The sequence below is a fragment of the Chelonoidis abingdonii genome, chromosome 1 (genome assembly GCF_003597395.2).
Source record: "Chelonoidis abingdonii isolate Lonesome George chromosome 1, CheloAbing_2.0, whole genome shotgun sequence".
NCBI lineage: Eukaryota > Metazoa > Chordata > Testudines > Testudinidae > Chelonoidis > Chelonoidis abingdonii.
In genome coordinates, this window is record NC_133769.1 from 3,364,896 (window position 1) to 3,379,943 (window position 15,048).

Genomic DNA, 15,048 nt, shown 5'->3' on the forward strand with positions numbered 1-15,048 from the left:
ATGCGCCATCAGCATCAGGTCAGTTCTAACTGCAGAAACATCATGGTTGGTCATGATGCATAGAGTAGAAAAAGCATGCTGTGATCTCCAGACAGAGATCCTCCAAGGCAGGTGGCTAGGAAACAAATCTGGTTTTGCTTGTAAATATTGATATATATGCCACTTCCAGAGAATAAGCACAGAGAACAAGATGCTATCTTTACAGAGTCATATTCTGAGCATAATTGCTGAGGTCTCTCTTTCCTTGCCTTAAGCAGGCTGCCAAAGTCATTCCAACATCAGAACAGTCTCATGGCAAACAAATTTAAGGTCAAATTCGCCCCAGCAAAAAAGGCTTGTAAAAGCCATATGCACCGACTGTGAGCTGGCTCTCTGCAGAGACAGAAATTTCACCCTATGGCTGAAGTAGCTCACAAATAGTTGACCAGGCTTTGCGTAGGATCCATTGCTATGAGATGAATTTCCCTCTTTTTGAACACAAACCTGTCGGACTTACACAGCAAGACAGCGCTTTTCCATGGATTGGTGTTATCACAGCCTGCCACAGTATCAGAAGAGGTTACAGATACCAAAGACCGTTTCCCTTCTGTAGTCCATCCTTCTGCCAGTGAAGGTCTGTGCCTGGCAGAGTCCTTCATTATATATTTATAGTTTATTGGATATTCTAGTACTTTGATTGGTGTGGTTTCAAACATCTCTTTCCAGCCCAGGGGATTTGTGCACTAAAAAAAATTCTATCAATAGTGGGAAGAAATGGGGGCTGGGGAACTTTATGGATCATCAAAACTTCCACTAGGGGATTCAAATGGCATGGAATCTGGGGAGAACCAGCACTGTAAAACCCTGTTTTTGCACCCCCTTTTTCTGTCCAGCACATTATATCTGACACTCGATGTGATTCACAGTTTTCCTGACCTTGTACAATCTGTTGAATAAAACGATGCACCTTATGGCCACCCAAGCCCTTAGAATGGTGTGTTGAAACCACAGAATACAGATGAGATTAACTGAACCATAATTTAGATTCTTAAAGATCTTGAAATAATTAGATCTGTGGAATTTCTCCCAATGTAATGTTAAAAACAGAACAGTATTAGGTCCAAACAGGGACCACTCCATAAAATAGTGTAATACCAACAAACAGCGGTTGTCAGCAGACAGGATCGAATCTGGAACCTCTGGAGCTAAATGCATGAGCCTCTACTGCATGAGCTAAAAGTCACATGGCCCTTAGCTAATGCTATAGAGAAGACTCATTAATCTCTAAGTGGTCTCGGTGCTATTAGAGGGGACAGAACACCAAACTCAGGTGGTTTGCGGGTTACAATAGCTGTTTGTAATATATAAACCCTCCTACATGGCTTTCCTAATGAAGATCCTTACTGCATGTACTTAATCTTATATTTTTCCCATTCAATCTGGGCCCATTCCTCACATTTTATGGATATACTCTAAGGAGTGGCATGGAAGCAGCAGGGCTGCCATCTGCCCTATGCCTGCACAGGTCTCCTCATCAATCCAGAGCACATGGCAACCATTCTGCAGTCAGTCTTCACCAAACAAGAATGTTGTCATCTCCAGGCTGAGAAAGAAAAATGATTTCCATGCAGATCCATATTGTGTATAGTTTTAATGCTGATGAGCATATTCCCAGCCCCCAACTTTCCTCCCAGCACATCAACTGAGCGCACCGGCAAATGCCTGACCTTCAAAGATATACTGGAACTTATGCTGCTGGAGGCTGGCACTCATCGCTTCCTCAATGGCACTGATGTCCTTATTTAGCCGCACCACAAGAGGGTCATAATCCATACTTTCCACGTTGGCCACTATGGCATAATTCCCTTGTTTAGCCAGTGGGATCAGATAATGGAAGCAATGAACTCTAGAAGACAGAAGGCAGAGAGTTGCTACAGAGAGAAACACAGTAAGCTGTTAACATTTGCCTAAATGAGATACTGACCTTACTGAACATGGCTTTGGCTGGGAAAAATAATGACAAAGGGTTTTATTTTCTCATGTACCCAAACCCAGTGGGAAGAATAATAAGTTTTACCTCCTTAAAAAAAGTGCTTGGGATTAATTTAGTGCTGGTCTAAACATGCTAGATGGACAGCTGCCTATCCTGAGTCCTCTCAGGGCTGGTCCAATTCCCACTGAGGCTAATGGGAGTCCCTCCACTTTAACGGGTGCTGCATCAAGTCCTCTACAATGCACAGAGCAGATGCAGCAACAGGCAGTAGGAACTGAACCACCAGCATGGTTTGGAGGGGCCACATTAAGCCACCATGGCCTTTCAGCTGAAACTGTTAACAAGGGTGACAATTCCGGTGGCATTTCTTGATGGTAAAAACTCTTCTCTGGAGCTGGACTGAGACCCAAAAGTTCATTTCATGTAAATCATGGCATAATCCCCAGATAGCAGTCACTTTTGACCCTTACTGACCTAAGCTGACTTTGAATGGGAGGCCCAGCAGAGAAAGGCTCTTTATTTCATTACCGTTTCCCTGAAGCTGTCTAAGGTCCCCAGTTCTTCAATAATTTACACTGCTTTTAGTGTATTGGCTGATCTCAAATAGAACTGATTGGAAATATTTTGTTAGCAATGTGAAAAGGGACTGAGACTGCTACAAAAGTGAAATAGGAAGAGAGAAACAGGCTTTCCCCCCTCCCCTCAAATCACTGGCATGTTTGTTCTGACCTCAACATGACTTTGGCATTAAGGTTTTCTGAAAACATTGCTGATTGCACAGCAGGAAGGTTGATTTCTATAAAGTGCATATTTAGGATGTTACAGTGCTGAACACACTGGAAGGCATCCTGAAGGTAGATCTTTTATTCAGGGAAACTGCCTGATAAAGGTGACATTATGAGCGTGCCCTGTATAAAGTGACAATTTAATATTTTCCTTTTAAAGTTCAAATAGGTGAAAAATAATAATAACTATAAAAACTGGGCTGGTGATTTCTACTTTCAAAGTATCTACCACTCAGCATGTCATTTCGCTGCATTCGCAGACAAGCACAAAGGGCCACTGGTGATTAGATATGAGCGGCACTGTCATAGGTGGAATGCCACGTGCCCTTTTGCCAGGTTCTCGAAGATGGTATATGCTGGTTCAGCAAAACCTTCTTTGTAGGAACTTGAAAGAAAACCCTCTCCATTTACACAGAGCCCTAATAATACAATGTTATAACCAGCCAAGTGAGGGTCAGGGGATGTGAAAACAATCATTAGCAGGTCAAGGCTGTACCTCTTCCCAGGCATTTAAAGTTATCACAACTTTTCTCTCCTTTTGCTTGTTCATTTCAAGCTCTACAAGCATAAGAATAGCCATACTGGGTCAGACCAAAGGTCCATCTAGCTCAGTATCCTGTCTTCCGACAGTGACCAGTGCCAGGTGCTTCAGAGGGAATGAACAGAACAGGTAATTATCAAGTGATCCATCCCGTCGCCCATTCCCAGCTTCTGACAATACACCCTCTCACCATTTCTCCTGCTGAAGAGGTCTCCCATGGAAGGTTCTATACATTTAAATTACCTATAGTTTTCTACAGAATTAACAGAGTTTTAGAGAAATTACACTATAAACCTAACAGGGTGAAATCCTGGCTCCACATTGAAGTCAATAGCAAACTCCCATTGGCCGCCATGAGGCCCCCAGATTTTGCCCACAGAATTTAACAGAGACTCGGTTCCTTTCTGTAGAAGTCTATAGCAAGGATATCAGGCCACATTCTGGCGCATGCTAAATCCTCCCATAGACTTTAAGGCCAGAAGGGACCATCTAGTCTGACCTGCTGCATATTGCAGGCCACAGAACTTCATCCACTGCTTTGCAAAGCAGTAAATCTCCACTCACGGAGTATGTGACAGGGCATGACCCTCCGCTCCTGTCTTTTTAGGTAAATGACCCTGACACCCCCAATCTGTAACCACCTTTGTGTAGTTTATTGGTGTTTTATCAATCACCCACCCTCTTACAGTCCCGGGCAGCATTTCTTATTTACCAGTGTTATACAATCATGAGAGAGGGAAGAGATCTCCCTTTACCCTGGCCCTGCTGGCCTTTCTCCTTCTCTCTCCTTCTGTCCTTGTGCTTCCTTCTTATGCTCCTTTTCTGCTCTTGCACTTAACGGGGTAATTAGCTCCTTAGCTGTTCCCAGACCAGACTGATCTAGTCATTAGTCGATCCTTCTCTCAATCTGTCCCTCTGCGGGGGAACTGACTGGATTCCCAGTGACCAGCGTGCTGGTTCAGCTGCTGATTCTCAGCTCTCTGTCACAGGTTAGTCAAGCACAGAGGATTCCCTGGCACAGAGCTGGCCCAGCTGACTCCATTCTATCACTCCCTAGCCCAACCAGTGAAGGGCCTGGGTTGTGTGGGGGTGGGAGGGAATGTGACTGGAGTGCCCTGCCCTCTGGTGATCCCCACTACCAAAATGTCCCCAAAGGGGCCCTTGCAAATGAATACAATTCAGACCAGCCCTGAGGTGTCTCTAACTTGCACAGGGGGCTGAATAGGGTTCCAGCTGTCCACAGGTGAGGTGGGGGAGGCGGGGGGCAGAAAGGTTGCCTTCCTTGTGCCCACCTCTATACACCAAGCACTGTTCCTGAGCATTCAGCCAATAATCTTCTGTTACTTTCTATAGGATGGTACAAATAACCTACAGAAATAATATATATTTTTGGTTACATTCTGTCCTGAACAGGAAGGATAGAGTTGTACTTAAGGCAGAAGACAGGGAGTCAGATGACTTGGATTTCAATCTGAGCTCTGCTATAGACTTCCCGGGTGAAGTAGGGCAAGTCATATGGTCTCTCTGTGCCTCCATGGCCTCCTCTGTAAAACTGGGTTAATAATATCCCCTGCCCTCCTAGAACTGGCATGAGGCTAAATAAATGTTTTTAAAGCATTTTACCATCCTGAAGCAGAACCAAAGAAGTGCAAAGCACCATTATTATTTTTACATCGGGTAATGGTTAATGATCTGTGAATCTCAACAGGTTTGGTTTAGATAAGCAGCTACAAATTTGAGGGCCAAATTCTGATCCTACCTACGCTGCTGTAAACCCAGAGTAAATTCATTGACTTAAGTAGAATGACACTGGATTTACAGTGGTCCCGGCATCATGCCCATATGGTTCCAGAGAGCTGTGAGGCAGCCCAACTAGTCAAACTCTGTAGTGTGGCTGCATCTGGCAAAATCCAGAAGTGAACAGAGAGCCTGAGGAGCGGAGAATGCCGAGAGGAACTGATGCTGTGGCATAAAACCCTGCCTGGCTGTTCGCTTGCACCCTTCTTGAAATGGAACTGGTGCTGATAAATTCCCATGCACCTCTATGAAGATGTGCCATGAAGGCTCGTTTAAAGAACAGGTTTTTGTGAATGAAAACACACTGCATTATACAGCTGTACAATGACATGAATTCTGGGAACTCGCACAGTAATTTCAGAGAATCTCATTATTCACAACAGCCAAAGGGACGGCTATTTTTTCTGGTGTTACGGCAGGTGGTTGCACAACACATTGTGACTAATAAGGGGGAACTCCCACAGAGACTGGGTGTTTACTGGTCATCAGCACACCTTCCCTTCTCTCCCCTCCACTCATCCAGGCAGAGCAGTGATGCTGGAAGAGTTTTTGGAGTGGGGGTGCTGAGCTGCGTCCTCCCTTACCGCTGTCCACACCCCATGGAGCTGGGGCTGGCAGCCAGAACCCCGGATGCGGCTGAGTGGGACCCACGGCTGAGTGGGACCCAGGGCCGGCAGCTGAGTGGGACCTGGGACTGGCTGTTGAGCGGGACCTAGACAGCAGCGGGCCTGGTGGCCGGGATTCTGGGTGGCAGGGGTGCCGGGCTGGCGACTGGGCACAAAACCTGGGGGTGCTGCAGCACCCCGCACGCCTACTTCCCGTGCCTATGATGCAGAGCATTACACAATGGCCTTGGTGTATTTGCACCAGCATATTGTGGCCACCAGTAGAGGCAGGATGCCAGACTAGATGGGGAATGGTCTACTTCAGACATAAGAATGGCCACACTGGGTCAGACCAAAGGTCCATCTAGCCCAGTATCCTGTCTTCTGACAGTGGCCAGTGCCAAGTGCCTCAGAGGGCATGAACAGAACAGGTCATCATCAAGTGATTTATCCCTGTTGCCCATTCCCAGCTTCTGGCAAACAGAGGCTAGGGACACCGTCCTTGCCCATCCTAGCTAACAGCCATTGATGGACCTGTCCTCCATGAATTTATCTAATTCTTTTTTCTACCTCATTACAGGCTTGGCGTTCACAACATCTTCCAGCAAAGAGTTCCACAAGTTGTGAGCTGCGTGAAAAAATACTTCCTTTTGTTTGTTTTAAACCTAGCACCTATTAAGACAAATCCTGAACTCCTGAATTGCATTTTATATTGGATACTACCCAAAACTCAGTTACCCGGTGCAACAGAAAACTACACAGGATTTTTGTATAGAAGCCCATTCACTCTGGTACATTTACAACTGCAGTTGCAGGGTTAGTTTTGGTGTCACCCAGTACTATACCTAAACTGGAAAAATGTTCTATTTCAATAACTTAACTATCTGTACCTTAAAATCCCTCAAGTCCCAGTTCTTCTAAGATGCCTACAATACAGTGTTCAGCTGAGACTGGATAGTAGGTTGAGGGACAGTATACGATGTGAATTAATTTATTTTTAAAAACTATGTAATGTAAACATAAATAATGGGATAGATCCTTAACTGGTATACATTGCCATAGCTCTGCTGACTTAAATGGAGTTACGCCAATTTACTCTGGTACAGGATATAGCCCAGAATCTGTCACAACAGAACAAACTGCTGGTCCATCAAATCTCAGACCCTGCCACTGGCATGAGCTTAAACGTGATGCCTTAGAGAAAGGCAAATACCAGCTATAATACACCTGGCTCATAATGTGTGTAAGGGAACAATTCCTTCTCAACCCCCATAGCAATCAGCTGATGGCCTGAAGCTATAGATTTGATTACCCTGATCTTTGCCTTTGTAACCACGTCACAAGATTATCCATCCCTTTAAAAAAAAATCAAGGAAGTGCCCACATCCTTCTCCAACTGTATTATCCTTTCAGCGGTTAGCAATAAAAGGTTCCCATCTGGAATCCACGTCACAGCAGATGATCAACATAAAAAAGCCTTTACAAGTAGCGCAAAAGAGCGTTCTTTTGCAGGTTCGTATGGACAAGATCCCAGAAAAATAATTCTTCCTGGTGGTGTATCTAACACACAAGGAGACACTAGAAAATGTATTTTTTTTTTTGTTTAAACAAAAAAATCTTCCCCAATTTTTCCATTTCTCTTTTAGAACCTGATGGAAATTAAGAGATTTAAGCTTGTGAAATTTGAGAGGATTAACTATACACTGTCAGGTTCACTTTTAGGATGGGGGACTCTACCCTGCAAAGCAGTGACTCTGAGAAGGACTTTTGGGTCATGGTACATAATCAACTAAACATGCGATCCCACTATGACACTGTGATTAAATGGGCAAATGTGATCTTTGGATACATAACCAGCAGAATATTGAACAGGAGATGACATTAGCTCTGTATTTAGCACTGGTGTGTTCACTACTGGAATACCATGTCCAGTTCTGGTTTCACAATTCAGGAAGGATGTTAATAAATTAGAGAGGGTTCAACTTCAGGGAAGAGCCATGAGAACGATTAAAGGTTAATGGGTGACTTGATCACAGTCTATAAATACCTACATGGGGAACAAATATTTGATAATGGGCTCTTCGGTCTGGCAGACAAAGGTGTAACAAGATCCAATGGCTGGAAGCTGAAGCTAGACAAATTCAGACTGGAAATAAGGCATTTTCAATACTGAGGGTTATTAACCATTGGAAACATTTACCCAGGGTTGTGATAGATTCCTATCACTACAATGTTAAAATCAAGATCCAACATGTTTCTAAAATATATGCTGTAGCTGAAACAGGAATTAATTCAGAGAAGTTCTATGGCTTGGGTTATGCAGGAAGTCAGACTAGATGATCACAATAGTCCCTTCTGGTTTTATAATCTATGATCACATCTCTCTCACTGAGAGTAGGGCACCTACTAGAAGAAGCTAATCTAATTACTAAAGCTTTAATAGTAGCCTTAACCTCAAAAGTTCACCTGCTCACTCTAGATTCAGAGGTTCTATGCCATACCTGACTTCCAAATGCAGAACCAGCAAGCAGCGGTCAGCCATCTCTTGGAAGGACTTGGCCAGTTCACTCAGCGTTTGCATGATCTGTTCTGACACTGGTGGGAGGTCCATATTTGCATGGCTGTCCTGACCAGGTGACGGCGCTGATATAGATGCGAGAAAAAGAGAGTCTATGTATTAATGGTTGGGAATATATTTAATCAAACAGCTGTGTTTTAGCAACCGTGTCATCTCATTTATTTCTACCTTATGCATATGTATTCTCATAGGTTTAGCTACACAATAATGTTTAAGATCCTGGAGTATATGAAGCAACAAACTGCTTCTGCAATTGATTAAATTCTAAAGTAGAGCTGAGGAGTTTAATCAGCCACCAAATTCATTTGCTTGCAAGTACATTGCTGCACAACGGACGTTTCTGTTACTGGAAGACAAGGAAACATTTATAGCCACTCCATCTCTCAGGGCACATCTACACAGCAGCTGGGAGGGTGATTCCCAACTTGGGTAGACAGACATGCACTAGCTCTGCGTGAGCTAGTCCATGTAAGTTTCCCCAAGCTAATGATTAAAAATAGCAGTGTGGCCGCAGCTGCATGTGCAGTAGGCTCAGGTTAGCTGCTGAAGTATGTACCTAAGGGGACAGGTGGGATTATGCACGTGATGATGCTGGTCAAAGCTGCCCTGTGCCACTGTGGCCACATGGATATATTTAATGCACTAGCTCGAGCACCCAAATTAAGTTTTAGGCCTCTTGTCCTTGGGGGTGGAATCTTGCAATTCTTCCGCTCTGAAACTTGGGATCACTATCCCATGTACACTAACCATTTACCACCTGCTGGTGTGACTGCATTGCTTCCCTTTGGGAACCTGTGACCAGTCTATCATGACCAACAGCCTTCTTAAAACAGTGTTTAGGTAATAGTGGGAATGAAGAATTAGTTAGAAAAAATGGATTTTAAAACAAATCACTTGTGCACATATCTATCTTACGTATTGTTCTGTAATGGCAACCCAGCCAGGCCTAGCTTCTTCAGACGCCCTGCTTGGCTCCTGGGTCTGAGTTTCTCTCAGTCTGGTTCCCTCCAGCATCCCTGCGAGAATGTCCTTATAAATCCTGCAAGGCTTCTTTGTTCCCAGCAGCTTTTATGAGTGTTGACGGGCTTTGGCCCTCCTGGGTAAAACCACCTCTGTAGACTGTTGGGGGACCAAGCCAGAGCCATCAGAGCCAAGAGCGCTGACACTGTCCCTTAAGCGCTCATAGGCAGAAGCTGATTAAGCAACCGTCTTGAGCCATCTCCTTCCCGACTAACCCATTCTAGATGGCCACCTACATGAAGGCCTTAATCAAAGATAGTCATATAGAAACCACTCTATCAGAACCAGGCTGGCATACAGTCCTAACGAAGTATTTCTATTTGTCACACCCCTCGTTCCCAGAACACTAAACCATGCTGCCTTTCAGAGGAGTGTGTCAATTAGTATCTTAGGCTATGTCTACACTACGACCTAGGGGTGCAATTCCCCTGCTTGCATATATACACTCACAGTAGCTTGATGTGAATATAAATAGCAGTGTAGCCACGGTAACACAGGCAGTGGCAGCAACTACAAACCCGCCTGAAAACAATGGGTATATACTTGGCATGGTTCAGCCAGGCCTTTACTGCCCATGCTACTGTGACTCCAGTATTATCTCTCATTGGCTTACCATGAATATATGCCCACGAGCAGGGAAATCACACTCTTAGGTAGCAGCAATAAAGGTTCTTTGTCCTTCAGTGGACCAACCACTAGTGAAAGAAAACACACACACACACACACATTGCTTGGGAAAGAAGGCATGAATGCTACAGTCACCAAGGGCTTAGTGAAAAGGCAGGGGGGACTGATTAAAGTCTTCTCTTGCCATGTAACCATATTAAAAAAAACAAAAACAACTTCACATAATGAATCTACTCTAGTTTTTAAGCTTCTGCATAAAATTAGAAGAGCCCCTGAAAATTTATTCTGTAAAGAAAGCAAATAAATGAAAAAAATCCCTAAAAACATCTAATGATCATTTGTAAGTAAAACAGACCAAACTAAACACAGAAGACAGCAGCAAAATTAAAAAGAAATTAGCAACCACATAAAGAAAAGGATTGCACAAAGCAAACAACCAAATTGTGCATCTAATTTTACTGTAAGCGACAGGAAAAGAAAAATGTGCACATAGTGAAACAGCAAAAAAATGGGAATTCTCTGGGAAGATTGGTTTATGAACTCTCCTCTAGGCTCAGTGAAATTCATGAACATGGAGACAGTAGCGAGCAAAGAAAGTCAGAGCTCAGGAAGCAAAGACAAGTGAAAATAATTAACTAGCTCCTAAATGTCAAAGGGAAAAATACAAGGAAGTAACCCTGATGGAATCTGTTCAGGGTGATTGCAGACAAGGTTGGGAAGTGTGTGCATAACACACCCACCAATCTTTACAAGCAATATACAGCGTATTTATATATGCAGCTCAATATTCTCTTGGAGGTTTTCCATACAAGGAAAACGGTAATCAGCTGGCCTGCTAAGTCCCTATCTCAGTGTAAGCATGTTAATAGGTCGTTCCAGGAAGGCGTTTGGAAAGACAAGTTAATGCTTTTCCATTTAGGCCCCGACCCCGTAACCTGCTGCGTACTCTCAACTGTCATTCATTTCAATGGGGGGGGGTGGGGCGCGCAGCGCTCCCTGGATCTTGCAGGATCAGGTCTGAGGTTATTTATTTTGTCACAGTTTTAGTCAGGAAGTCTCCCTCCCTCCTTCCCGTCACCACACACAACTCTCTTCAAAGGGGTTAAAAAAACTACATTCAATTTAGCATAAAATATTCCTTAAATCCATGGAAAAGGCTCTTGGATTCAGCTGCTCCCCAAGTCGGGGAGCTGCGCCTGGGGTATTTTAAGTGCAAGAATCATTTGCCTTTAATCAGCCGAAGGTGATTGTGGGGCAGCAAGCTACCTAAGAAACCAGAATGGCCTGTTGCCGCTCGGTCTGCTAGTGCCTCCTTAGAGGACAGGGAGATGGATGGCTGTGTCATCTGAAATACAAGACTCAGCTAATTTCCCTTGCAGTGGTGTTTTGTGTGTGTGTGTGCGCGCGCGCACACAGCTCTTCAATTCATTTGCAGTGATTTAAGTAAAGATAGAAGTACATTTGGTGGTGGTGGTGAGAAGGAAATGGGACAATCTGCTCTTTATTTAAATCATATGTGGAAAAGTCAATTTGGGCGGCTCATTACACCAGACTGGCGGGTGGAGGGGTGGGGGGAAGGACCCAAGATGGTAGTTGCTGCTTTCAGAGGCCGTAGATCAATTCCTCCCAGTTAAGTAGAGTACTGCACTGCTGTGAGAGGCGGGTTTGGATTTCTATAGCTGGATGGTCCTTCCTGAAGACGTCTCTTTTTTCCTTTCCACAAGAGGAGGAAGACATTAATGCAAGACGAACAATCACATTAAATTAAATCAGCAAAAAAAATATGTAAAATTATGAGATTTTAATGACAAAAATATCTGGACTCTGAATCACAGAGAGATTAAGTGACATGCCCAAGGTCGCACAATAAACTTATGATAGAGCAAGACACTGAGTGAAGATTTCCTAAGCCCCAGCCTACTGTCTTAACCACAAGAACACATCCCCTTCCTTCCAGAATCAAGGTCTCTATAGCAGGATCTATTCCAGCTTGGCCTCCTTCCATTATAAGAGGGTCTTAAGATACACTGTTTTGCAGTTTCTCCAGCATGGTGTGCAACCAGCTTGTCAACACAGGTACCTTCCTTCCTCTTCCTCGTCTTGTGTCTGGTGGAATAGTTAGTTCAGCAGTGGAGAGACAGCCACTGAGCAGATCCCCTGTTCCCCCAGGTCTTGCTCTAGGCATCCGTAATTCCATCATCCCATATGTTCTCAGCCAATGTGGTCACGGAGAGCGGGTGGGGTAAGAGATACCCAGGGCACTGAGGGCCTTAAAGGGCCCAATCAGAGTCTTTAAACAGGATCTGGTATAGAAGAAGGAGTCAGTGCAGCTTACAGAGCGCAGGCTGACGAGCTTGGAGGCCCGTGGTAAATGTCACCCAATGGCAGGTGAACCCCATGCTACCTTTCGGAGTAGGGTGACCAGACATCCCGATAAAATCGGGACTGTCCCGATTTTTAGGCGTTTGTCCCGTGTTCCGATCGATGTTTGGTTGGAACGCAATTTGTCCCGATTTTTTGCACTCCTGTTTTTGTTTTGTTTTGTTTTGTTCTGCCAGCAGGACTCCGCTCCCCCCGTCTCCCATGGTGGGACTCTGGGACTCCATTTTTTTAATTTCCTCTCTCTGCCGGAGGGACTCCGGGACTCTGAGCTTTTTTTTTTCTTTGCTGTGCCAGTGGGACTCCTCCCCACATGTGCCCCGATTATTTTCTTCATCCTATCTGGTCACCCTATTTCGGGGACAGTGCACAGGAGTGCTCCTCCTGAAATGCTAATAGGAGATGCATTAGCAATGGGAGATGAATAGTAATTCAGCGAAGTAGCAGGCTGGGCAGGCACTCATGTCTTCTGCTGCTTGGTGGCACCAGGTGGTCAGTTTTCTCATTCAGCAAAAAGTCAGACCTGTTGGTCAACTAAATCACCCAGGATTTTAAAATACTGTCCAGTAACATGACTGCTAAGCAGTAAGTAACTGAATTTCATTTGTCTGAACTGGGCTGGGTTGTCCTGCTGGATAATAGGATTTTCCCTAGCCTGCTCCAGGTGCTGCCAAAACAGAGAAAAACAAAGAGAAGAAATGTTTCATTCCACCAAACTTCAGAAAAATAAATCCAGTATGCTGGTTGTCACCAAGGATTTCAATCATTTTTTAATTCAAAGTGATGCTAGTGCCTCTTGAAACACTGTGCCTTGTAAATTGATGGATGTAAATTACAAGACCTCGGGAATATTAAACAAAACCTGCAGTGTTCCACATATGCAAACCTATGTAACCAATCAACACCTACATTGCAAGGATTCTGCCCACTTCCTGCTTGATTAGAATGATTACTAGCAGATTTGAATGATTTAATAGCACTGAGGAGCAAATCAGTTAGGGATTATAGGCTCTGATTTAGCTATGGCACGATCTAAACCCGTGAAGTAAACCTGGCGTGTGCATGCATGCGTGTTTTCATATATTAGATAAAATGTATTTATATAAATAAATGGTTTCTGTTAGCATTTCAGAAAAGAACATCACAATACAATTTTATAACTCTGCTAAAAGAAAGCCAGTGTTTGGACACATTCAGATGCATGTCCATGATGTGGAGTATAAAGTGGATAGACAGCTGGCTAGATTGACGGGCTCAGTGGGTAGTGATCAATGGCTCCGTATCTAGCTGGCAGCCAGTATCAAGCGGAGTGCCCCAAGGGTCGGTCCGGGGGCTGGTTTTGTTCAATATCTTCATTAATGATCTGGAGGATGGCATGAATTGCACCCTCAGCAAGTCTGCAAATGACACTAAACTGGGAGGAGTGGTAGATACACTGGAGGGTAGGGATAGGATACAGAGAGACCTAGATAAATTAGAGGATTGGGTCAAAAGAAATCTGATAAGGTTCAACAAGGACAAGTGCAGAGTCCTGCACTTAGGACGGGAGAATCCCATGCACTGCTACAGACTAGGGACCGAATGGCAAGGAAGCAGTTCTGCAGAAAAGGACACAGGGGTTACAGTGGATGAGAAGCTGGATATGAGTCAACAGTGTGCTCTTGTTGCCAAGAACGCTAATGGCATTTTGGGCTGTATAAGTAGGGACATTGCCAGCAGATCGAGGGTCGTGATCATTCCCCTCTATTTGGCATTGGTGAGGCGGTTAGGTGGTGTTAGAAACAACAAGGAGTAAGGCTTCAGCAAGGTTAGCACAGTGGGGGAAGTTAGGGTGGAGTATTCCTAGAGCAGAAACTTTTTCATTAGGCATGGGGCCTGGTGAAGCTGGATAATGGATTACCACCTGTGGAAAGGGATGACTGGAAAGGAAAAATCTCCTTTCTTACCAGGTTATTACAGAGTGCTAGGACATAAAGTAGAAACTTGAGTGTGGATTGATTTAGTTGGGGATTGGTCTTGCTTTGAAGCCAGTCCTAGTGGGCTCACAGGAGTGTGGTATGGACTAGATAGTACACATTCACTAGAGGTACATATCCACTTATCGCCAGGCATTCTATGATTCTGTCCAGAAATTATCTAGGAACAGCCGCTCAACCTTTTACTTCCCATCTGTTCTAAGTCCTATATAGATTCTTGTCGGCGTGCACACAGCAGTATAAGTAACATGCGATTTATATTTTCTGGGTAGCTTGTACCACCATGGACCGAGACATATATACTGATGACGTACGTCGTCACATATTATGCTTGATACCCTCTCCCTGAGGGTGAAGCTCTATGTAGCTGGCAGTATTTGTATGTATGGAGCTTTTGTTGTTATACATTGTTAATAGTAGAGAAGCAAGGACAAAAAAGTGCACACAGAGTCGGAAGGTGGTGTGGTGTATCGATGGTCTTAGGCTGCTGTGGAGTTCACTTCACAGTCCTGGGCGCGCAAGATTAACTAATTGTCAGATGAAAACAGCAAAATCACTGCAAGTGCTAACTAAATAAACGCACGAGGAAGGATACTCTTGTGGTTATGCTTTTGGACTAGACCTCTGTGAGGCCCGGGTTCAGTTCGTGGCTTCTGCCAGACCTTCCTATGTGACCTTGGGCAAGTCACTGAATCTCTTTGTGCTCTAAGGTCACCACATGCATCGACAAAGTGGTATTCACCCACGAAAGCTCATGCTCAATACGTC

At 44.4% G+C, this 15,048-nt stretch overlaps 1 protein-coding gene across 1 annotated transcript in view; it reads right to left on the reverse strand.

Annotated features, from left to right (window-relative positions):
• Positions 1–15,048, reverse strand: part of EXOC4 (exocyst complex component 4) — a 634,239-nt gene that overhangs the window by 37,830 nt on the left and 581,361 nt on the right. The window contains exons 15-16 of the mRNA XM_075063737.1: positions 8,202–8,343; positions 1,707–1,885 (exon numbers count right to left, since the gene is read on the reverse strand). Of these exons, the coding sequence (XP_074919838.1) occupies positions 1,707–1,885; positions 8,202–8,343 (321 nt within the window). The remainder of the gene's footprint in view (positions 1–1,706; positions 1,886–8,201; positions 8,344–15,048) is intronic.